General features: G+C 39.7%; 1 protein-coding gene across 21 annotated transcripts in view; it reads right to left on the reverse strand.

Annotated features, from left to right (window-relative positions):
* MACF1 (microtubule actin crosslinking factor 1) overlaps positions 1 to 25,511 on the reverse strand; it is a 225,181-nt gene that overhangs the window by 23,277 nt on the left and 176,393 nt on the right. For 15 of the 21 annotated variants that reach the window (XM_063455732.1, XM_063455698.1, XM_063455716.1 and 12 more), the window contains 21 exons: positions 24,025 to 24,109; positions 22,768 to 23,009; positions 21,483 to 21,689; positions 17,411 to 17,530; positions 16,880 to 16,987; positions 16,445 to 16,663; positions 15,916 to 16,114; positions 14,465 to 14,710; positions 12,962 to 13,188; positions 12,745 to 12,867; positions 12,301 to 12,402; positions 11,840 to 11,941; positions 10,982 to 11,155; positions 10,739 to 10,894; positions 8,462 to 8,659; positions 8,249 to 8,377; positions 5,998 to 6,168; positions 1,871 to 2,026; positions 1,567 to 1,773; positions 1,249 to 1,368; positions 586 to 755 (listed from right to left, as the gene is read on the reverse strand). In XM_063455732.1, the coding sequence (XP_063311802.1) occupies positions 586 to 755; positions 1,249 to 1,368; positions 1,567 to 1,773; positions 1,871 to 2,026; positions 5,998 to 6,168; positions 8,249 to 8,377; positions 8,462 to 8,659; positions 10,739 to 10,894; positions 10,982 to 11,155; positions 11,840 to 11,941; positions 12,301 to 12,402; positions 12,745 to 12,867; positions 12,962 to 13,188; positions 14,465 to 14,710; positions 15,916 to 16,114; positions 16,445 to 16,663; positions 16,880 to 16,987; positions 17,411 to 17,530; positions 21,483 to 21,689; positions 22,768 to 23,009; positions 24,025 to 24,109 (3,461 nt within the window). Of the gene's footprint in view, positions 1 to 585; positions 756 to 1,248; positions 1,369 to 1,566; positions 1,774 to 1,870; positions 2,027 to 5,997; positions 6,169 to 8,248; positions 8,378 to 8,461; positions 8,660 to 10,738; positions 10,895 to 10,981; positions 11,156 to 11,839; positions 11,942 to 12,300; positions 12,403 to 12,744; positions 12,868 to 12,961; positions 13,189 to 14,464; positions 14,711 to 15,910; positions 16,115 to 16,444; positions 16,664 to 16,879; positions 16,988 to 17,410; positions 17,531 to 21,482; positions 21,690 to 22,767; positions 23,010 to 24,024; positions 24,110 to 25,511 lie in introns of all 21 variants that reach the window. The other 6 variants (XM_063455724.1, XM_063455707.1, XM_063455691.1 and 3 more) reach the window with 1 other exon arrangement.

Below are 25,511 nucleotides of genomic sequence, written 5' to 3' on the forward strand. Positions count from 1 at the left end.
TATGGGACATAGTACAAAAACATACCAATGAAGAAGGAAGAGAAGGAGAATCATCTCTCCATAAAAGTAAATGAAGAAAAAGATGGTATTTATGTAGGGGATACCTATCTATAAACAAATATATAAACAGATAAACTTTGCACTCTCCTTACGGAATACAGATCAATTCCACCTTGGTGAAACAATCCGCGTAGAAAATATAAAGTAAACAAAAAGGGTGGACTCATAGGTCTTTGAAAATCTACTCTTGTTTAAAGTGATATTTCAAAAAAGATGTGTAATTGGTTGACATTTCGACTCTACTGGATGGACAGACACACACACACACACACACACACACATCATTTTCTTTTTAAACACATCCCTGTTTGAAGCAAAACAAAGGAAATTAAATAATTTTACATACAAATTTGTATCAGTTTCGGTGAGCTATTTCACTTTACATAAAGATCACTTTTCTGATACTTCCTAAGACAATGTAGTGTGTACAATTGCAAAGTAACAGTATGAAAAGACAGTGTTACTCATTACAAATATCTCATCTGGATAACTACATCCATTAAAAAAAGAACGTGTTATAATTACCTTTCCACAGACTTGCCACACACTGTATCCCATTTGTCCCTTACTTCTCCTAGGAGGTGATCAAGTTTCTGGACATCATCACTCAACAAAGCTTTCTCTTTTAATGCTCGCCCCGTCCTGACAGTGGTGTCATAGACTGGCTGTTTGCTTCCTAATGTTTTCTGGAACTCCTATTATATGTGAAACATAAAACAAAGATACAGGTTTGTTAAAAAAAAAAAAAGTTCAAGAGATTTTCAGATACCAATGAAGTGTAAATGGACTTGTACAAAACTATGCGCACAAACGGGTGATTACATACACTAACATTCTGCAGATTTATGGCAAAACGGATGACTGCTTGTAGTTGATATGTCTGACACAGCACCTTGCAGTGTTTATCATTTTCTGTAAATCTGAACATGTTCCATCTGGGCCTCTTCACTGACATATGTCTGCTACCTCTCCCCAGTACTGTAACCAAAGAGGTACTGAGAGTTCTCCCTTCTGACAAATTTAACAGCAGCCTTTTTGATAAACTAGACTACTATTAGATCACTAGATTATCCTACTTAGCTAAAAAGAGGTGTGAGTGATGAATCGTTTAGATTTACACTTAATGTATTACGTTGTGAAGCTTTTGTGATTGTTGGCAAAAGACATGAAGTGCCAGCAAGGACTAACCTTGTGCTTTGTTAGTTGAAGTTTGATCTTGTCTGGATCATTAGAGATTTCCATGTCAGAGTCCAGATGGTTCTCAGCTTCCTCCAGCCAGTCAACCAGTTTCTTCCAGGCTTCATGGAACTGAAAAAAGATGTTGTATTCAGGTATAACAAACTGATTCATGTGCAAGATTACCATCAGTGGAATAGATAAGAATACAACCTTTTCTAAACAGTAGACGTCTGTAAATGAGTGCAACATACAATTTTTACTGTACACATATTTTTGACTTCAAGTAAAACAAATCTTTACAGTAATCCCCATCATTCCTCTACAGACCTGTTTAGCTCTTTTTCTAGCATCATCCAAAGATCTTCCTCTGTCCACTGAACGCTGAACCACTTTTTCCCACCGGGAAAGCACACTGAGCAAAAGATTCTTTATTAGGACCACATCCTGCTTCTGACTGAGAAACTTCAACTGGTTTCCAGTTTTGTCCAATTCAATAATTTGCTCACGGTGAAGATTCACTTCATTAACAAATATCTGAGATGGACAATATTCATAAGGAGAGTATTAGAGTATGATCAATATAAGGCATTAATTGACAGGAGAGATACCAAGCTGGGTATTCAGTAATTACCTTATGTTCATCAATCTGGAAAAGTACAGTATCTAGAATGAGACTTGGGGAAGGTGCGATATTCAGACTTTGTTCTGCTTGTGTTAGCCAGTTAATAAACTCTTGTAAGGAGTTTTGGAAATCTGTAGCTAGAGCGAGAGCCTCTTCAAGTTTTACCTGAGAAAATAAACAGAAGCAAAATTAACATATCATTGGGTTTAAATACAGCATTGAATACTTTGGCCCAATTATTAAAAGTTAGGAAAAGTTGGGTTTGTCCTTGACAGAGTTAGTGTCCTAACTTTGCGCAGAATGATAATCAGACTGATCCGTGCAGGGAGTGGATATTTGTTTCAGATAAATTACTATTTGCAATTGATGCCTGCAAATAATGGATATAGACTGATTCCAATGAACATTTGCGATAGATCCCTGCAAGGAGCTACAGCACAAGTCCAATGCCTCCAGAGGATGAAGGTTTCAGAGCAATCTCTGTAATGAGTAAGTATTGGGGGCTGATCCCTACAAGGATTGAACATCCATGCAAGGTATGAATATGAGATTGATCCATGTATGGAATGACTATTTGAGATTAATTTCCGCACAACAATACAGATAATCAATTACTGACTCTAGCTTCCATATGAAATTTTTATTTTTTTAGCGGATACTTGCCAAGAGTACAATGTTATTTAATCAGGGGCGGACTGACCACTCGGGCAGATCGGTTCATGGACCGAGGGCCCAAGGCAGTCAGGGGCCTGGCTGGCTGCATAAACATGCTCTGGCTGGGGAGATCAGATATCTCCCCAGCCAGAATCGCACATATTCCAGCGATAGGTTGCTCCTGCAACCTATCTCTTTCTGTTTCCCCCCTCTGCCTCCCCTCCACCCCACCTTCTGAGACCTGGCAGTGATCCCTGGCTCCTGCCAGGTCTCCTCAATGCAATGTCTGCGGAGCTCCGTGTGAGGGGAAGAGGCAGGGCCGAAAGAGGGGAAGTTACCTCACTTCCTGTCCTGCAGAATCTGCTGAACCCTGGCAGACAGCAGGTAAGTAAATATTTTTTTAAGCTAATATCCCCCCCTTCACCCATCCCAGCCCCAGTGCCCCTTCACCCATCCCAGCCCTAGTGCCCCTTCACCCATCCCAGCCCCAGTGCCCCTTCACCCATCCCGGCCCTGTGCCCCCTTCACCCATCCCGGCCCTGTGCCCCCTTCACCCATCCCAGCCCTGTGCCCCCTTCACCCATCTCAGCCCCAGTGCCCCTTCACCCATCTCAGCTCCAGTGCCCCCATCATCCATCCCAGCCCCTGTGCCCCTTCACCCAGCTCAGCCCCTGTGCCCCTTCACCCAGCTCAGCCCCTGTGTGCCTTCACTCATCCTAGCCCCTGTGCCCCTTCACTCATCCTAGCCCCTGTGTCCCTTCACTCATCCTAGCCCCTGTGTCCCTTCACTCATCCTAGCCCCTGTGTCCCTTCACTCATCCTAGCCCCTGTGTCCCTTCACTCATCCTAGCCCCTGTGTCCCTTCACTCATCCTAGCCCCTGTGTCCCTTCACCCAGCCCAGCCCCTGTGTCCCTTCACTCATCCTAGCCCCTGTGCTCCCTTCATGCATCCCAGTACCTGTGCCCCTTCACCCATCCCAGTACCTGTGCCCCCTTTACCTATCCCAGCCCCAGTGCCCCCTTTCATCCATCCCAACCCCAGTGCCCCCTTTCATCCATCCCAACCCCAGTGCCCGCTTCACCCATCCCAGCCCCTGTGTTGCCTTTACTCATCCCAGCCCCTGTGCCTCATTCACCTATCACAGCACCTGTGCCCCCTTTACCCATCCCAACCCCTATGCCCCCTTTACCCTTCCCAGTCTATGTGCCCCTTTAACCCCTTAAGGACCAAACGTCTGGAATAAAAGGGAATCATGACATGTCACACATGTCATGTGTCCTTAAGGGGTTAACCATCCCAGCCCCAGTGCTCCCCACACCCAGCCAAGCACCTGTGCCCCCTTCATCCATACCAGCCCTTGTGCTCCCTTCACCCATCCCAGCCCCAGTTCCACCTTTACCCATCCCAGCCCCTGTGCTCTTTCACCCATCCCAGCCCCTGTGCCCCTTTCACCCATCCCAGCCCCTGTGCCCCTTTCACCCATCTCAGTGCCCCCTTCACCCATCTCAGCTCCAGTGCCCCCCTTCATGCATCCCAGTACCTGTGCCACTTCACCCATCTCAGAACCTGTGCCCCTTCACCCAGCCCAGTACCTGTGCTCCCTTTACCTATCCCAGCCCTGGTACCCCTTCACCCATCCCAGCCCCTGTGCCCATCTTTTCCTATCCCAGCCCCTGTGCCCCCATTTTCGTATTCCAGCCCCCGTGTCCCCTTTACCCATCCAAGCCCCTGTGCCCCCTTTACCCATCCAAGCCCCTGTGCCCCCTTTACCCATCCAAGCCCCTGTGCCCCCTTTACCCATCCAAGCCCCTGTGCCCCCTTTACCCATCCAAGCCCCTGTGCCCCCTTTACCCATCCAAGCCCCTGTGCCCCCTTTACCCATCCAAGCCCCTGTGCCCCCTTTACCCATCCAAGTCACTGTGCACCCTTTACCCATCCCAGGCCCTGTGCCCCCTTCACCCATAACACCTGTGCCCCCTTTACCCATCCCAGTCACTATGCCCCTTTATCCATCTAAGCCCCCTTTCACAGCCCCTCTGCCCTCTTTATCCATCTGAGCCCTTTTGCTCCTTCACCCACCACAACCCATATGCCCCTTTACCATCCCAGATCCCACTCCATCACCCACTACAGCCATATCGCTCTCATTCCTATCCTTCCCTGTACCCACCACAGCCTCTGTGCCTTCTTGTACACTCCTCAGCCTCTCTCTCTCTCCCTGTACCCACCACCTCACCCCTATGCCTTCCTGCACCCACTAAAGTCCTCATCACTATCCCTCACTGCTCCCACTGCAGCCCCTATCCCTCACTGCTCCCACTGCAGCACCTATCCCTCACTGGTCCCACTGCAGCCGCTATCCCCCCACCATCCGTCCATATGCCCCCCGGCACCTACTATAACCCATATCCCCCCTCATGCACTGCAGCCACTATCCACACACATACTGCAGCCTCTGTATCTCCCCCACACAGTAGAGCCTCTGGTATCATACAAGCACACACTACAGTCCCAGGATCCCCCAGCTGCCTACTATAGCCCCTATCCACCCCACACACAACAGCCCCTATCCACACACACTCTGCAACACAACCAGCCCTCTCCACTAACATACGACACTGCAAACAGATCCATACACACACACAAACCCACAAGGAACCTCACTGTATGCACGTAATCCCACAAACAGCATTCCCACACATTCAATACCACATGCAGCCTCCCTACACAAACATCACAAGAGGCATCCTCAGCATGGCAATACTGCATACAGCCTCCTTATACACACACACATCACAAGAGGCATCCCCAGCATGGCAATACTGCATACAGCCTCCTTATACATACAAACGCAATTATTACAATTACTTCTATAGCACCAACATATTCTGCAGCACAGTACAATAGGTAAAACAAGTCAAACAATTAATTCTAATTCAACATGTTGACATACAGGAACACAAGCAGCACACATGTTTGGAGGCTACTTGTGTGGTTGCATGTGTGGACATGCAACCACACAAGTAGCCTCCAAACATGTGTTTGGAGGCTGCTTGTATGGTTGAACATGTGAGGGATGCTGCTTGTGATGTCACCAACAAACACAGAGGAAGTGTTTAATTAAATTTGCTTTAGGTCTTTATTTTAATGGGGGGGCGGGGGGCGTAAGTCAAGCTATTAAAGGGTACTCCACTCAAAAACAATGTTTTATTAGAACACTGTTTTTGGTTGGATTAACCCTTTAAAGTATATCTGGCCCTGTTCGGGGGACGCCATGACTCACACAGCCATGCTGGGTAGCGCGCACATATCTGTTTGAGAGCTGCACAAAGACTATTGACCGAGGGCCCTATAAGTTGTCAGTCCGCCCCTGTATTTAATGAAACAATATAGAACACCCATAATAATGACTACCCAATCAATGAACCACATACAATCTGCCCCACCAGCACACTGGTCAAACATCTCATCATCTGCTCACCTTTCTCTCTTCTACTTTGTTGGCAATGGATTCCCATTTTCGTTTGAGTAACGCCACATTTTGTTCTGTGATTGAACCTATAGCATCATCTCGGCTCAAAAGCATTAAATGCCCCTTGTCTTGTAACTGCTTGTAGATATCCTCTTTTGCTTTGAGATCAGCATACAATTCCTTTAAAAGAAACATTGGTTATGTAAGAAGATGATCTATACTGCACATGCCAAGTCAATTAAACCAATACATTATGAGTATATGCCTAATAAACATTGCAGATCTGATGCCTCAATTCTTGCTTCACCATTTGATTTACTTTATTTGCAATATATTTTCCCAGGTGGTTACCATGAGAATTGAGCATCTAACATGACCTCAAGAAACAAACAACAGTGAGGACATCAATACCAGCAATTTAATGCAGACAACTGTGAGAACTAAATGAATAAACAACTATGGAGAAGCCAAGAAATAGCTATTGGGTAAAGGGATACATAATTTTTTGTTAGAATACAAAGTTTCTAGCTATCAATTTTCCTGTGGTGTGCATTAGTCCTACTGGAAAATGATCAGTTTAGTAAAAATGCTAGATGGTGAGAAGTCATTAATTGTAGGTCTTCATTAGAGTAACACTGTGCTGTATTATTCCCACTGCTTTTAGATCTCAGCTCAAGTAATAGTCTTGTTTTGTTGGTAGCAGAGAATGAGGCAGCTTAATGAATGGAAGAAGAGTACTGATGCCAATTAATCTGTATTCACTGATATCCGTAGTGTCATTTTAGGACACAGACGAGACATATGAGATTATATCATGGCAAGACTAAATAATGTATTGTACCATTTTGGAACACCTTGCACTTCTGCGCGGATTGAGATGATTAAATTATGATTAACTTGACAGGCCATCCAAACCTACCTTTCAGACTGACATTTTCACAGCACGTAAAATTTATGCTCAGATAGCCAGACATGTTTGACTTGCAACCTTGTTACCATTTAACCTTATTAAAAGGTTAGTGTAGGTACAAATTGACCTACATTCTGAATGTATTATAGAAATTAAAAATAATAAAACTAACTAACCTTGAAAGTATCCCATATTAAAAAATGGAAGCCCTTCCACACCAGGATAAGACACCACCGGAACTTCAGAAGCATTGTATTAAGGTCTATGGGGACTAATCCTACCTCTATTTAAACACAGGAGGTATTTATAGAATAGGAAGATCATCCTATACTTTCAGTTCCAATGACAAAATAAGATGAGTGGAGCTGAAATATAAATGGATAGCAGCCATACTGCCACTACTATCAGTTTATACACAGTCCAGTACACTGTTAAGTGAACAGGACCTTGTTTTGCTATCAAGAAAGCGGAGGACCATGCATGTGCAGCCTATGGCTTAACTGTCCCCACAGAGAGCCTTCACTATTGTGTGTGCAATGTAGGCAATCTACAAGCACAATTGGGATCAAATTGATCAATAGGTATTAAATCCAAGAAAACTTATATAAAGAAGTACTAAATGAGAACACAATGGTAACTCAATTTATAGTTATTCCTGGCTCAGTACTGCACAATGCATCTCAATAAGGAGGTGCTGATTTGACAAAATAGTGTTTGGCCCCGCCTCCTTACAAATTTTAGCCAATCCAATGCTTTCCCAGTGGGAAAGCATTGGATTGGCCAAAAATGGGCAATTCTGATGATGTCACTAAGGGGGCGAGGCCAGCTTATGCGGACCTTAAGGCGCTGGAAATTAGGTGAGTTTGAATTCCTTTTAAGGGGGAAAGCCACCTTAATGTTGGGTTTGCACTATAGGGTCAGGAATACATGTTTGTGTTCCTGACCCTATAGTGTACCTTTAAAGAAAAAAAGAAAAAAAAAAAGTAGACACAACATAAGTGGGAGTTGATGCGTTTTATTCTAATTTTTCAATTTACATCTGTGCAGTAAAAAACAAAAAAAAAAACAGGCATCCACCATATGCTGTGCCTGGTGGTAACCCCAAATCCGTACTAAGATACCCCAGTGCACTGAACTTCTGCCTCTTCATACACCTGATGTCATGGTACGCCATGCAGATGGAAGAGCGTAAAACTGCAATATTTATTAATGATTTCAATCCAAAAGAACTACTCATTGTCTAGCTTCCAGTGGTGACTTAACCCACCAATCCTGTACTAACTACAGGTAGGACAAAAAAAATAAACTAGGTATACAAATAATTACAACTACAGATCGTATATATCTTACCATATGAGCTTGGAGTTGCTCTCGTGCGGTCTCTGGAAGTCCACCTGTGGCTTTGGCTGAAGAAAGTTGACTCTCTATCCTGCTCTGCCACTGGAGAAAATCTTCAATCTCCCCGGTAAAGCCTTGAGCCTAAGTAGACAAGTAGGAGATAAAATAATGCAAGCAGCCCTCTGTTGGGAGGAGAGCACAGCTTGATTTAATTTAACCACGTACCTGCTGCAGAGCCAGGTCCAGCTGCTGTTCTCGCTCCTCTGTTTTCTGGAGTACCGATTCCCACAGCTGGTTTAGTGTCTCAAGTCGAGTCCGCAGACTATTGGCATCATCTCTTGCACTGGACTCCAACAGCTCATTTCCAGCCTTATTTACAGTTTGCACGGTGCTTTCATGGGCGAGAACATCATTCTTCAGCACCTGTAAGTGGCATAATGTAAGCAGTGCTACATGAATACATATTACATTAAGATCAACTGCACCCTACATAGTGCAATCAAGTCTTAAAGGTAAATCTGGAGTGAACAATAATGGGAATTGCTAAAAGATTTTGTAATCCCCATTACTGTTCACTCCAGGGATTAGAAAAAAGGTTTGTAATTTTTAATATACTCCACTCACTAAAAAAAAAATGTATTAAATTGTGAGATGCTTCTTAACCCCTTAAGGACCAAACTTCTGGAATAAAAGGGAATCATGACATGTCACACATGTCATGTGTCCTTAAGGGGTTAATCGACAATTAGGAAGAGGCCCACTGGAAGCAGACCCTAATAGAGAACCTTAAAATACAAAATTCAAAGTCCCAAGCGCTGGAAGATTCATGGAGATTGCCATAATGTAATGTAAAACAAAAAAGAAAGATATCCGAGAAAGGCTCCTGTTAAAGCCAAAAAATTGCTTGTCCAACAGCTATAAAGTCTGCAATTTGTGATAGAGCCTGTGTGTGCCCGGATATCTTTGTTTTTGTCTACAGTGTATGTGGTATTGGTTATCTCTGTGTGGCACCATAGTGTTGATCCCCTATTTTTTTGACTGGTGCCGTTCCTTTTCCAAAAAGCTTTGGAAACCCTATGTAAATGTAAACAGGAAAAAAAATGAGCACCACACATGTAGAAACCTGTTACAAACAAAATGATCTGTGCAAATAATATCTATAATCTGTGCAAAAAGCCTATAAACAAAGATGAATAATTAAAAAAGCAGTCCAATAGTTAAGTGTCAAATGTCACTGGGGGTAGTAGTAGAAGTATTTCAAAACACCAATATGGTGACATGGGATCCTTAGACCACACCTCTCACTATCTGATTGGTAGACTGGAATATGTATAATTAAAGACAATAGTGGAACAATTTAGTAATCATGGAGAAAATCATACAGGCCTGAAATCATTGAAATAATGAAGCATTTGAGCCAGTGGTTTGTCTCACACATTGGCATCACCAACTAGGTTATTTTAGGACTATGTGTAGTTTTTGCTGTATTATAGTATGGAAGCTATTTCCTTGTGACATATTAAGACCAGATGGCAAAATAGCATATGGCTGAATTGCTGTCACTTTCCTGCAGTGAATTTTGTAAATTCAATTTTTATTCAGGTTTTCAACAATACACAGTCAAACAAGAATAAGAGTAAGTGTCTCAAAAGTGATTCGGTGAAACTCGCAGGTTTCAGTAATTGGCACATGAAAATTGTCGGGTACAGCACTAGTGAGCCTTGAGAATCGATATACCAATGCAGAGAAACACGCAGGTTTCCAGGTTAATACATGTGAGGTTATGTTTTCAATAGTACAGCTGTGATCCGCGGGGTTCCAGTTCGGCTGCGTGGCCCACGAGTTTGCTCGGGCCGGGGAGGGGGGAAAGGGGGGGAGGGGGGAGCCTGCAGTGAATTTTAGACATGATCTTGTGTAATGTTCCACAAGGATTCCTTGAATTTACAATAATTTAGAATAATGGTCTAAGAATCCATGCTATCTATAGTTGAGTTTTGAGTTGTTGTTTCAGTAATAGTTGTAGCTAATCTTCATCCTGGATTGTATTTCCTACTTTGTGAGTTATTAATTTTTTTCCCCATGTTTATAGCATTGTATTTCATTTTCATAGACAATGCTCACACAATCAACACAGTTTATCTATTTTTGTATTCCACTAGTGCCCACATGTGTACAATGCATGTGTTTTGACTTGCCTATGCTCTAGCTGTGATTGCTCATCATATGCAATATAGTTATGATCTGATATTCTTAGAAGGACATGGAATCGAAGGTATGCCTTATTGATATTTTGAGTAAAAGGAGCACCTGCTTAATAGGTGACATTCTCACTTTGTTGATGATTTGTTCGGCTCTGACTTCAGTAGATTTATGTTTGTATCTTATTGATGTAGGGCACATTAAAAAAAACAACAAAAAACACAGTTTAACTAGTTTTTTAAAAAATTTTATACAAGTCACTGTACATGTTTTTTCACGTCTAAATGAGATATTCAGACTTACGTGATGCTTTGCCAGCTCTACTTCTATGACCTTGGGGTCTCCACTGATGGGTTTTTGAGCATCAAGTAGTTCATCTGTGTGGACCAGCCAAGACATTACTTCTTCTAGAGCATGCTGGAATTGGCCAAGGGCCAGCAAGGCACCCTCTAGCTTGTGCTGTGAAATGATGAGTTGTACATATGAGAAATATAGTAAAAGCTATGAGACCTGGAAGCAAATCCCTTTTGTAAGCATATTACTCACCTGTCTGCGTGCTATCTTCTCTCCAAGATTCTCCCATAGGTGTTTAAGTTCTGTCAAAGGTCCCCGGATGATATCTCGGTCTGTATCATCAATGGCTTTCTTTAGCATCAGCTCTCCCTGGTGGTTCAACTTCTCCATTTCAATTTGTTGCTGGTAAACTTCCACTTTGAATTCCTTCCGAGAGAAACAATGTTTCAGTATGTCCTAAACATATCTGTATTCTGTGTTGTTAATACAGAATAAAAGAGATCCGCTAACACTGATCTGGAACACACTGTACAGAACTCAATCTTTAAGGAATATAGAAGGTTTAGATTTTCTTTTTTTTAAATGAAAATGTTGTTTTCTTTGGGACCACTCCGTATATGCAATAAATCTCTATGTACTAAGCAAACTGCTCTTTAAGAGGGAGATTATAACAGCTAAAGAGTTGTTTCAATTGGCTTACGAAATAGCTTTAATCATGTTTTACATGAATAAAACTACTCACAACCAACCATGTGTAAAATAATCCGAACCCATATATGGCACTACGCAGTTGTATACATATATCATATAGAGGGTAGAATATGGTTCTAAATCAATGCAGAAAATTAACAAGATGTAGCAAAAGAAATAGGAAGTCCCTTATACCTTACAATCCATGCAAGAAGCACTATGGTTAAGATGCATAGAATGTTGCTCTAGAGCTTCACTCAGTTCATGTTATCCTTGATTTACAAAATATACTGAAATACATCTAATAAGTTCTCACTGCTGTGTGCATCGCTATATTAGTGGCCACATTTTCTATCCTCCATTTCTATGACACCTGTATGTGTGGCTATTAGTAAAATCCATTGTTCTCATATGTTTTACCTTCATCGCATTGAGCTGATCTTTCACAGTATCGATATCAGTCCCGACAGGTGGCATGTCGCACAGTTTAATAACTGCATTATCCAGCCAGTCAAACATTGCCTAGAACATAAAATAGAAAAGCTGGTTCGAGTAATTGAATTTGCCACAAAATTACACTAAAATTTGTTTCCATTGTGTGATTTGGATGCCCAAGGCAGACTGGTACTGAGTGTTATAGCAAGTCAATTGTATTACATAGTATACTGAATAATAGTACCAAATGTATTTAACTTGTAGCTAACTCCCAAGTTCATCATGGGGTCTAGAGGATGTTACAACAAAATGCTACTTATTGGTCTTATTGAGAAGGATAAAAAACTTGAACTTGGCAAGATTTGTATCTGTGACTCTAAAATAGTGCAGCAGCATGTTGATCACTGAGCTATCTCATACGCTCATAAGATTTTCTGACAATTTACCTGCAGTGTGTCCTGATATTGCACAGAATTAGACATTGCATCTCGCAGTTTCTCCAAACGTTCTGACCAAGTTTTCTTCAGATTTTCCCACGCACTGTTCATCTGATAACGCAAAAAACATGTGGTGCTCAATATAAAATATGACGAAAAACAAGATAAATATTGGTTAACTAGGAACCCAAAGCAACGTTCGGTGGAGTTTTGAACAGAGGGGTAGGGACAGTTAAGAGTTATTTTAAGAAGCAGTAGACAATCACTGGGTGAATGGTACAGCATAGATAACATCAATATCTACTGAGAACAGAGGGGAACACGCATGACAGACAGAAAGGCATGGAATTCCCAGAAACCGTTATTGCAGAAAGAAAGCAAAGTCAAAGACAATGAGCAGAACTTTCTCGGAATATCGATGGCACAAATAATAGCTGTAAATGTGATTTCAACCTCATCAATGCTTTTCTTCACTTCTGGCTTTTCAGTTTCTCCACAAGCAAAAATTAAATCGGCTCCAAGAATTCTAATAAACTCAAGTTCCTCATGTAGTCCATCAGTCTCCTCTTTTATAGACTGAAAACATAAATAGTATGAGTCACTGCAAAATGTATGAAACTGTAACAAAAAGGGGGGGGGGGGGAAGTAGTTCACTGATAACATAACTTACATCTGCAGCCTCAATCTGTTGCTTTATCATTGACGGGTCGATGCCAGGACTTTCCAAATCATGGACAATATCATGAGTATCTTTGATTGTTGTTAGTAAAGAACCCATATCTAGCCAGAACTTCTCTGCCAGCTCAAGGACATCAAGAAACTTCATCTCTCGCTCATCTGCTCGTGCTTTGATATCCTCCCAGAAAAAGACCAGCTGGTCCAGTTTATCCTGGATGTCTGCAGGAAATATAGGAGATAGTGACAATGCAATAACAAACAAATTAAAAATATTACAAGACTGTACACACCAAGCATGATACTAAGTACAAAGTCCAAAACACACTAATCACCAGTTAGAAACAGATCAAGCACACAAACAGGTGTTTTCGTCCGTAACAGATCGGACTTCCTCAGGGGTAATTGTTACCAGGATCTCCCGTGCAGCCTGTCCGATCTGTTACAGACGAAACGCATAGGGTTGGACTATCGTAGAGAGACTTTTATTGTATTCATTTATTTTTATTTTGACTTTTTTGTGCTAATAAAAGAGTTTTTATAACTTAGTGACGGTATCCCTCTTATTTTACATCGATTGGAGGAGGATGGCCGTGGCTAACATCTGATGATATGCTTTTATATCACTACAAATTCGTAAGTGCAATTTATTGTAGTGCAGGGTATATTAATCTACCATCTACACTTATGTGTGGTTTATTTCTCTCCTACATGTCCATACATCCATGTTGAGGATCCCATATCATCTCTCCACTATTGAGATACGCCTACTATCAATTTATGTCTGTGAGTGCAACTTAATAATTGGTGATTCTATGTATACTGGCTATACTACTCTATGAGTTTTTTTATTTTTTCTGTTCTGTTGATCTTTTCTAAGTACAAAGTCCATATTCAAATTAGTCCATATACATTTTCAAACCTCATTTCATACTTTGTCATTATGTGTCTGCAAAAGGATTGCTGTATCCAAGAATGTGTATTGGGTCATCATTTTCTCTTCTACTGCTCTGTACCCTTATTTAATTTATCACACTTGAGAGCATTTCCCGAGAGGAAAAAATGGAAATTCCAACGCTGGCAATAGTCTTGACAAATACCTTAAAAAGTGTATTTAAGAGTGACAGACCCTCACTGTGCGCTATATCTCTTTATTTGTAATATCCTAGGATATATACACATGAAATGGTGGAGTTTACGTAACATCTGTGCAGCCCTATGAGTTAAAAAAAAACATGCTAGGCTATATCTAGGTTTGAAGGCAAACAGAGGTAGCTGTCAGGGAAAATCTTTATATGCCAACATTATGAAATGTTTCTGATTACCCTACTTGAAATGCAGAAATACCGCCTCCCTCCCCCCCAAAAAGAAAGATAAATAAAAATGACATTCATTTAAAAAAAAAAAAAAAAAACATCCATGCTAAAAATGAAAAGCTAGACAGTGGAAAGTGAGTTGAGATGATAAGACACAATGTAGAATTAAAGTGTTTGTAGACCTTTGGCTGCTGGATCTGTGTCTGCGCCCTGTGAGCGTCTGATCAACTCCTCCCCTCGATGTTTTAAGGCTTCAAAGGATGGTTGTAGCTTTTCAAGCTCCATGAGGGCATTCTTGTTTTCACTGATGCAATCCCGAATCTTTTCAACCTCTGCAGGGATAAGAGGGGGTATGCGAAGTCGAGAAGCCAGGTTCTCTAGGGTTTCCAACATGGGTCCTATCTTGTCGTGAAACTGGAGAAAGGGGAGTGCAAAGAACCAGGTTATGGTCGGTTACTTTATACAGGAGTCTAAAACGCATAAGTGGAAGACAAGCAGCCATAGTGAGGTTATGATGTTAGAGACAAAATGGGCAGGATGGCACTTACCTCCACAATCTGAAAGGCAGAGAAGTCAACCGGACATGGACATGTTACCATGGCACCATAACAAAGTTAACAATATCCATTAGGAAAAGGAGGTGATGTGACATGAGAGGAGAGATGAGGGGTGGGTTAGTACAACATGAATAACAGCAACTCAACAATACAAACAACAATAACAAAACTGACAGTGAACATACAAACACCTAGAATACTAAGCTATGGGGGAGATGACATCTACAGAATGCCCAACCTCATCTAATGAGTGCTAACAGATGAACTCTTCAGTGAAAATCTGTCAAGTAACATTATCTACAACAAAATAACTCTGTTTACCCTAAAATACAGCCTAAAGTTAAATCAGAAAAAGACTAGAATAAGAGCTGTATGTGGGCTTTGCACGTTAGCTATACTAAAAGTCTACATAATCTTAGCTGTGGTTCAAATAACAAGAGTATGCCTTGCTATAGAAAAATTGAGAGAGAATTAGCAAAATTAGCACTACACACTTAGATACTTCTTTACCTTATGGCTAGTGTTTTTGTTTTTTGAATATACATACACTTTAAAACAGACTACAAAATAATAACATGTCCTTCCTAAATTTATTTAAGTAAAAGGATAGTATGTTCACCTAATTTTTTACTTGGTGATTTTTTCCCCCCTCATTATTAGTGATAATTGATACTCGCACTGTAAGTGTGAAAACCCATTTTATTTTTAAACGGTTTCATTTTGGCTACAATCTTTTTGAAAGTGATCCCTATTTACACTAAAGGAGTAAAACCAGATAAATTATTTATATATTTACTATGATTTACTGATATTAAATAGGATGTTTGTAGTTGGAGATGGGTGTTACACATATGGGGAACACTTTTTTTTTTTTTATGACTTATGTTAAGAGATGAAAGAACATGATGACAAAATTAAAGAAGGCCACACATCAGCAAGCATGTATGTATGTATAAGCGATGTCATATGCAGGTTTAGTTATGTAGAGGTTAGTTATTTTTTTTGGTATCTTGTGTTAGATTCCAGCAACTCTCTTCTCTATAACAGCATGTATTATGTGAAATCATGTACCTGAGATGCCTGTGCCACTGCATCATCGAGTGCCATTGCGATCTTCCTCACATCTTCTTTAATGCTAAGGTACATCTTCTCTGCACTGCTGTACTTCTTCTGCACAGCTGCACCTTCTTCGGGATTCAATTCACATAGGAGAGGACCAATCTTTAGTAGCTTGTCAATATGAGGTTTATGCTCCGAGACGGACTCTCGTAATTGCTGGAAGAAGAAAGAAGTGTTCAAGTGTGAGAGTATTGCTAATCTCTCCATTGCTTAGGCTTTTTTCAGCAGAAGGGTATAAATAAAATTAAAAACAGTAACCTGCCCAACCTGAATTATTTCTACAGATTTAAGGACAACGCTAATGTTAAGTATTGCAAGGATGTTACTTTGTATCAACAAGTGTCCTACAGACATGACCTAAGACTGGTGTTTGGTCTTAAGCAAAGAAGCTATATCACTGCTCATTTTGTAACATCTATGTTGGGGCATGTGCATCAATGTGGTCATTGTTATCAATAACTTTTATTTTTGTTAGACATGCCTTACCCGAACATCTTCCTGTTGCTGTCGGAGCGTGTCATGGTCGACAGCAGGGGGAGGAAGCTGAGAAATCAAGGTCTGCATTTCTTCAATCCATGGATTTAATTCTTCATAGGTTTCCCAGAATTGGCCAACAAGGCCTTGGGCTTTTTCTAAGCGGGCATAGCGCTCAGAATTAAGATGGCTAACTTCCTCATACTGCTGCAGAAGAATCTCTGTTTTTTCCTGTGAATGGAAATAGGGACATAAGGTAAGGACAGAAATAAAAATTCAGTGAACTCTATGTACGCATTGCTCCATCACCAAATAGTTATTCAGTCTTAAACTCTCCGTAGGAGAAAAATAATTGACTTATGCATAAGAAAAATAAATAAAACTCTATAATGTAATTTATTCACGGTATTTAGACAAATTGGAAGGAGGCAAGGAATAGTCCCTTACTTGTAAAGAGGCTTTCTGCCCATCTCCACATGTTCCCAGAATCTCTTCCTGTGTGTTAAGCAGCTCATCAATGGAATCTTTATGACGAATGATATCCACAGAAAACGCCTGGGTAGGGAAGAATTTAAAAAGATTAAGAACGTAATTTTAAGAGCAGAAATTAGATGAACCCACCAACTAATAACTACAGCTATCGTTACCAATGCTTATAAACCCAGATTCATATTATTCTTATGTGACATGCACTTTTAACTCTATATAACTGTAAAGACCTCTATGGACATAGAATGTCTATTTGTATAACTTTGGAAGAACGTTAATCTACATTTTGCTTTTCTGAGCATCAGTTTCTTTTGTTTGTCTTCTCTGAGGTCATCTGCACAGATGTGTCTCTCTCAAACCAGTGTCTTGCATGCAAGTTATATAATTAAATTTGGGAGCAGTTATTTTTCTATAATTTAAACATCCCCTCGGAGCAATATACTTCATGCATGCACCACCCGCAAAGTGGTGAATTTTCATTGATCATACCTTCTGCACCTGTAGCTGGGCTGTGGTCTGGTCTTGCTCCAAACATACTGGACCTAGTGCCAGAAGTTTTCTCTTGGTTTCAGCCACCCAGGCTAACTCAGCATCAGCAGCTTGCTCGTACTGGCAGGAAGGGAGTAAAGAATGGAGCACAGCAATGAAGCACAGACAGACAGACTCCATAAACACACACAAACGTAAACTAAAACTGAAATACACATAAATACACACATGAGCAGTCGCCATGTTGCTTTCACACAGATTAACATATGTTCAAAAGCTAAAATACGTTAATTAATACAGGTGTGTATCAGAGAAATAGAAGCTATATTTTAAATCAGATTTTTTTGTGAAATGTGTTGGGGGGGGGGGGGGGGGGCTAAAACTATTAGTTCCTGATACACTTTGACAGTGTAGAAAAACACTGTGAAACATAGAAAAACGTGAAAGAATGGTGAAAAGGAAATGCCTATGTATGTATTGCTAAAATAAAATAATCTGTACATATATTTCAGAAATGTCTTTTTAGTAACACAACGCCTGTATTGAACACATACTTCAAAAGAAAAATCACAAAAATTAGAAAGTGAACGCATTTTGCACACAAAACACAGAACACGCCACAAGTGCACACTCAACAGGCAAAAGGGAAATTTAAACAAGAAGCACAAATGGCAAAGCCCCTAATCAAGAAGCATTACTCCTAGTAAATCTAGATCTTAATATAGGTTATTAACTATGGTACTTTTCCAGCAATGTGAATAAATATCTATTTCCCACTGAAAGTTATGAGACCTGTTGTTTATTGATGTAAATACATGTGGGTATATCTTAGAGGTAGACAGGGTGGTTAAGTCTGCATGACACTTTAAATAGCTGAGCAAGGTAATCCAGGAACACTGCAAGAATTCCCCCTTCTCACCATTGTAGCAGGGCATGGTTTAACCCCTTCAGGACCGGACTGTTTTGGCCAAGTTGTGGTGTTTGGCTGTAATTTTCCTCTATATCGTTTACTGTTCCCATACAATTTATTTGTTGTTGTTATTTTTCCAGGACAATAGGGGCTTTCTTTACATACCATTATTTGTAACATGTCATATAATTTACTTAAAAAAAAATATAATAAAATGTGCAAAATTGAAAAAACCAAAACAAAAAAAATAACCTTTTTTTTACTTTTACTTATCCACAAAAGCTAATGAAAAAACTGCTAAATAGAGTCAAAATTTTGTCCTGAGTTTTTTTGTAAGTTATAGGGGCTGTAAGTACAAATAGGAAACTGCTGTTTCAAAATATATATTTTTAAAATGTATCAATAGTGACATTGTAACACTGTTATCTGTCATAAATCTCTGAATCATACCTCACATGTACATTTTTTTTTTAAAGTAGACAACCCAGGGTATTCAAGACAACCCAGGGTATTCAATATGGGATATGTCCAGTCTTTTTTAGTAGCCACAAACAGTGGCCAAAGTTACAAAAGTAGCCAAAGTTAGCATTTATATTTGTTTGTGTGTTAAAAATGCAAAAAAAACTATTATGAACGCTAACTTTGGCCAGTGTTTTTTTTTTTTTTAATTCTTTATTTTGTTGTGCATGGATTATACAGGTTACATGTACGCCAGCAATGCCACAATAGCTAATGCCAGGATTTCCGCATACATATAGATACAAATGGCATGGAGAAACTATGCACATTTTTTAAATTTAATATGAGTAAACAGAGTTGTGTAGGTCAGCGTGTGAGTATGAGAGAGTGTTTAGGCTTATCTAGTGACCCTGTTAATATAAGTGTGGCAGACGCTTAGTGAATGAATGGGTGAGAATGTGTATCTCTCTGAGTAGGCAGACGCTTCAATAGTGTTGCTAGGCTTCCCATCTGGGGATGGCTTATTAGACAACTTGAAAGTAACAGAAGGTAAGTTCCCAGACAGGTGTGGGTATGTCAGTCGAGATCAGCCCCCTGGTAGCCCCCTCGCTATTAAGATAAGTAGTCGGCCCGAGCGTTGCGGTCCTCTCACGACAGATGGGTAATTATAGCAGGCATTGCTGTAACGCCGGAGCAGTATCTCAGTCCTCTCCCCCCCCCCCATACAGGTTTTATGGTGTCATAGAAAGTTACAGGGTTAAATACAGTGCTAGCAAATTCAATTCTCTGGACTTTTGGACTGGGTTGTCAGGCAGGTCCCTCAAATTGCAATCAATAAAATTACCTAATTATGTAAAAATATTACATAAATACGCATGTAGAATTTAAATATATATACATATTTATATATTTAAAGTCTACATGTATATTTATGAAATTATTTATGTAATTTGTATATGGATATATATATTTGGTATTATTTTGATTTATCTATATATACATAACTGTATATAAAATTTCATTCTAAGTGTATTTTTATATAAATATATATATTAATATCAAAATACAGTTAGAATAAAATTTCATATATATCTATACTTATTATTTTTAAGTTTTTTTATTTCTTTTAATTTACTTATTCAAATAATTTACTTATTATTTGTATTTTATAATATATATATAAATATAAATATATACATAATATATATATAATTTTATATATATATATATATATATATATATATATATATATATACACACACACGTGTGTAATTTAATTATACATATTTTTATATTAATATATGTATATACCAATATAAAAATACACTTAGCATGACATATATAAGATATATAGGCTGTCAGGCAGTCTACCCACCCGGGGAGCAACGCCGATTGCCGCCGGGGGAATGGCAGCGATCAGGGAAGTACATAATACCGTTATGACGGTTCAGGACCGTCCCCGGTCCTCAAGGGGATTTTTCAGATGACGATCCTGAACCGTCAACGGTCGTTAAGGGGTTAAAAACCCTGGTTTCAAGTTCTCACTAGCAAGGGTGTACAGCTATAAAATAAAATTTTAGATCCGGTCTTGCATAATCCCTTTAGGATCAAATTCCTGGTAAAGGGTTCTTTGGATTTACGAATTGTTTTCTTTTTCATTAAAAGGGACATTCTAGTCACCATAAGCATATAAGTTGATTGAATTGTTATGGAGCCATTGTATAGTTCATGCAGCCTTGTATTTGACTCATTTGTCAAATTGACCAGACAGGGCTTGAAGGTGGAACCCATTACTCTGCCTAGAAGTCCAGTAAGTTACAGAGCGGTTTCACATACCAACTCATATTAATGAGATGGTATGCCACTGCTAATGTGGAGGAACTTACAGGCACTGCTGCACGAGAGCAAACATTTGCAAACTGACAAGGGGATGCTCCCTCAGCGTCAATCATCACATATATATAGGTGCAGACTGTATTTGCAAGCACTCACACCTAGGGGGCATGCTATATGTCAGCATACTTTATGTAAACATTGGTTCTTTAACCGACAGTGGAGGTACTTTAGCTGAAGTGGTTATGGTGCCAGGATACTATTCATACAGTCTCATGTTTAACCTTCTTATCATACTGACAATGTAGGCCATACAGCTCTGCTTTAATTAAATGTCAAGTTAAATACGAGACTAAAGGAACAGTATCCTTGCACCTTAACCACTTCAGACAAAGTCTTGGGTGTCAATTTAGGATTGGTTTAGTTTGCACTGACTTGTTTTTCCCCCCGTGGCATGACCCTTTTTAAATTTGCCTTGCTTAAGCTACTCAATCCGCTTAAAGATACAATCCAGGAAACTTATTGCAAATATAAGTGACATTTGTTTTCACTTCCATATCTTGAGGAAATTAATCAAATTAATCAAATTAAAAATCTGATTGTCTTCAGATTCTCTAATGGATTCATGGGTTGTAACACTAGACAAAGGCAATTTTGGCATAACAAACTTTCAAAATTACAACTTTCAGCACCTGACGTTGGCTGAGATTTGTGGCATTATATCCAGACATATTGCCAGATGTTACCTACCATGTCTGATGAGTTAAGAGATTAATTGACCTAAATCTTTACATGTGTCCTGATTTTAGTGTCTAGTGATTAAATTTCACTGCATAAATGCTGTACTCACTAATTAAGTCACAAAATTACCTGCTGAGACCTTTGTATTGCAGCATCAATCTGGTCCACTCTCTGCCCAACAGTGGTACTGACGGATCTGTACTGCTCATTGGCATCTGAGACAAGCTTATCCAGCCCTTCCCGTGCCCTCCATGGTACCAGTTCCAGCAGCGCACTGCCCACTTCATTTATAGTATCAAGGACAATCCGATATTCCATGGCCTCCTTCTTTAGTTCCTGACATAAGACATCATGGAAGCAGGTTAATGTCTCACACTTGATGAATTTGCAGATTGAATAAACTAGGCTTATATGATAATATGCGAATTTAACAGCTACAAATGAAGTAGAATTACTAAGCTACACATCACCAAGAGGAATGCTACTAATGGGAGCAGCAGTAATTCACACAGTGAGGTTCCAAATCTAGGAGCACACGGAAATAGTCCTTCTCTATCGCTGCAATATCAGATTTTGACATGCAGAGTTTAATGATGGGGCAGATGAAATGGTTCAGTTGCTTAAAACTAGAAACTATGAAGAGGACCAGTTGTCATTATCTGAAGATGTGTGACATTTGAGGACTACACTTTTGTGACCAATTGCAAGGAGGATAATACATTCTGAAAAAGCATTGTAACATATTATAGTGTGATTACAAGTGTGCTGCACTCGTTCATTCAAGAACTTCACATTGTTGATTTTATTAATTGATTATTGATTTAAGAAAAAAAAAAAAGAAAACAAAGTACCGTGAGGAATTGCCCACATTGACTAGACAATGAGTTGTGATCCTTTGTATTGGTTTAACCATCACACAAATAATTAAAGTATTAAAGTGGCAATTGTGTTAATTACAAAGTTTTAGGTGAGTGATTGATGTGTTTAACTGAGAACAAATTAATGATTGTTACAATTCAAACTTGTCATGTATTCACCGAAATGCAGATGAGAGTATGTTGGGAAGCCTGTAAAAGCATTTTCAACACATATCAGTGAGCAACAGTGCATGTCAACCTCATGATAAAGGAGCCATTAGCAAGATATAATGTTACAGTACCCTAATGCTGAAGCAGTGAAGCCACCCATAAACAGAGGCAACGGTAAGAAGCTATTGAAAACAGGGCACCTTTTGGACAAATAAGTTATAGACTTAGTGAAAACTGTATTGAAAATTGTGGGCCTCACCAACAGACTTATAAATAAATATTTTATACACACAAAACAGGTGTGAAATTTTATAAGTGGTCATGCTATTTTTTGTTTTCCTAAATATAATAACAACTTAGCTGTTCCTATATTTTTGATTTCCAACCTTTTGCCGTTGCTGGAATTGTGGTATTTGGTCCCCGGCAGGAGACTGCCCACTGCTCTGAGTCAGTTCATCCTCCACCTGCCGTAGCCAACTGGTAAGCTCATCGTGGGTAGTTTGGAACTTGCCGGCCAGCTGCAGGGCTTGTTCCAGTGTTCTGAGTGCTTTCCCACTAGAGGCTGTAATTTCAGCATATCGTGTCTTAATACCGTCCAACTTCTCTTGGATTAACAGCACTTCTTCCCCTGAGGAAACATGAGCACAACATTTATACATCTATCACATTGCCTGTATATAACCCACGTCCCCAGAATCACAGATATTTTCCCAAGAAAATAACATGAAAGGGACACTACAGTCACCCAGACAACTTCATATCTTTGAAGAGATCTGGGTGCAGTGTCCCTGTCCCTCTTAGTCCTGAATATGTAAATCATTGCAGTTTTTGAGAAATGTCGATGTTTACATTGCAGTACTAAGACAGTCTCTAGTGGCTGTCTACCAGAGAGACACTAGAGGCGCTTCTGGCAGTTTACCAGACTCTGAGTCCCTTAAACGATGCTGGACATCCTCGCGCTCTACAGTCCAACTTAGTCCTGCGATGTAGAGCAATAAGACAGATACGAGAGGCACTTCCTGGTGGCTCACCAACTTTGGTCGCCAAACAGATGCCGGACGTTCTCACGCTCTGAAAGGAGGACATTCAATTTGGATACCTAACTGATGCAGGACGTCTTTACACTCTGAAAGTAGGCCGTCCAGCGTCAGTAAAACCCCCATGGGAAATAAAGTAATGCATCCGTGCAGGTAAAGGGAGGGGGGAAACCAGAGGGCTCTATAGTGTAAGGAATGCAACGTTGTATTGTATTCCTTACATTCTGGAATCCATTTAGCTGCACAAAACCAAACCAAAAAATTTAAAAACAAAATCAATTTTAATCAAAATAATTTCTTGGATAAATTCTTGGAATACTCAACAATGTAAGAATCAAAAGCCACTCTGAATTAGTGTGCCCAAGAATGGTATTATGAGCAAAGCATTGATTTAAAGCTGGCCACACTGCTCCAGAAATCACAAGATAACTTAAAAATCACACTATGCTCTTTGAGCAGCATTCGGGTAGCTTGGATATCCAGTATGAGACTGGTTCAACAAGAGTAACACTATATTCTAACAATACTTACTTAGTGAGCAATGGCTCCAAAATGTAATAGTTACACAAAACCCACATAGAACAATAACCACTCTGCTCAAATTACCTGTAGTCTGCTTTAGCAGTGCCTGGCCATTTTTCACAGCCTGGTCCACATTCCTCTTCCTGTTTATAATTTCTTCACTAAGAGCCTGGATAAAGTAGACAGTATGATTTGACAGTAGTTTTAATTAAAACATAACCAACATAACCAAGTGACAGCTATATAGATCTGCGAACACAGAAGAGACACAGATCATTTGACTTGCACTAGTCATGTTCTAAACAATCCCTACAACTATTATCTTTTTTCCCCCAGTTTGTTTCCCTTTTATGTATGCAATTTATTTTCTGGAAAATAAATAAAATTTTATAACCTACAAGAATAAATAAACAAAAAAAATCTGAAAATAAAGGTCTGACAGAAGTTCAGGAAATATGTGCTAAAATCTGTTGTTTTTTATCTTGATCTGCTAAATTTTGCAAACATCCTTTTTTTTTTTTTTTTTTTTACTAAACCCTGATTTATAGTGAATTAAAAACAAAATTGCACACTGTAGGTTGATATAGCCAATATGTGACTATAGCTGAATTTGATATATTTTTTCCAAGTCCGTTATTGGGGCCTATATGTTGCAATTCATTTTTCAAATCCCTACAATTCATGGTTTAGTGCAAATACCTCTAGGTAGGTAGGTCTATGGGTCTTGTTATTCTCTGATGAGTAATCCAAGACTGCCACCTACTGGTGGAAATGTAATGCTATGGTTCCACACAACCACTGTGTCAAAGTGGAAAATTCTTTATCTACATACAATGAGATATTTATAATTGAGCATCTTACTACACACCATGTGCAGTGAACCATCACATTTAGCATTAGGGGGTGAGGAATGACTTAACACTATAATGAAATGAAGACTTTTGTAATAATACTAGAACTGCCACAGCTTTATTTGTCCTACCACTGTATGTATGTGACACAGCATCTCCTGTAATGAATCATAGCCTACAGCAGGTGTATAATCAAGTGAAGATTCACTTTTCTACTTCACACATTTTCCACAGGGAGAGCTGGAATTAGTCCCATTGATTGTTCTAGATTGTGTTACTGTCAACTATTCTTGTTGTCAATCACATCTCTCTCCACTTCCACTAGTAACCTGGTGCATCACTGCATGGAACTTTTAGCAATGATTAGAGGCATATCTGCTGCTTAATCTAGAAAACAGCCATTAGCCATCTACTGACATCTTGTACACCACTCACCGGACACTATTCGCATCTGGCACTTTACTCCTGTAAATTGGCACCAGCAGCTGGTAAACCACGTTTGTGTTTTTTTTTTTTTTTTAAAGCACAGCAGTGCATTTGGTATTAGAACAAACCATGCCAAACTTTTAAATAACATATGTTACAGTGAAAGTAAGCCAACAATTTATTCTAACGGATGACGGTCATAAAAACTATGGCCAAACTATGGCCAGTAGCTTAGGTTTGCTTTATGAGCTGTTATTGGGGTATGCTACTTCCTGCACTGCAGTTAAAGATCTG

The sequence above is a fragment of the Pelobates fuscus genome, chromosome 1 (assembly GCF_036172605.1).
Source record: "Pelobates fuscus isolate aPelFus1 chromosome 1, aPelFus1.pri, whole genome shotgun sequence".
Lineage (NCBI taxonomy): Eukaryota > Metazoa > Chordata > Amphibia > Anura > Pelobatidae > Pelobates > Pelobates fuscus.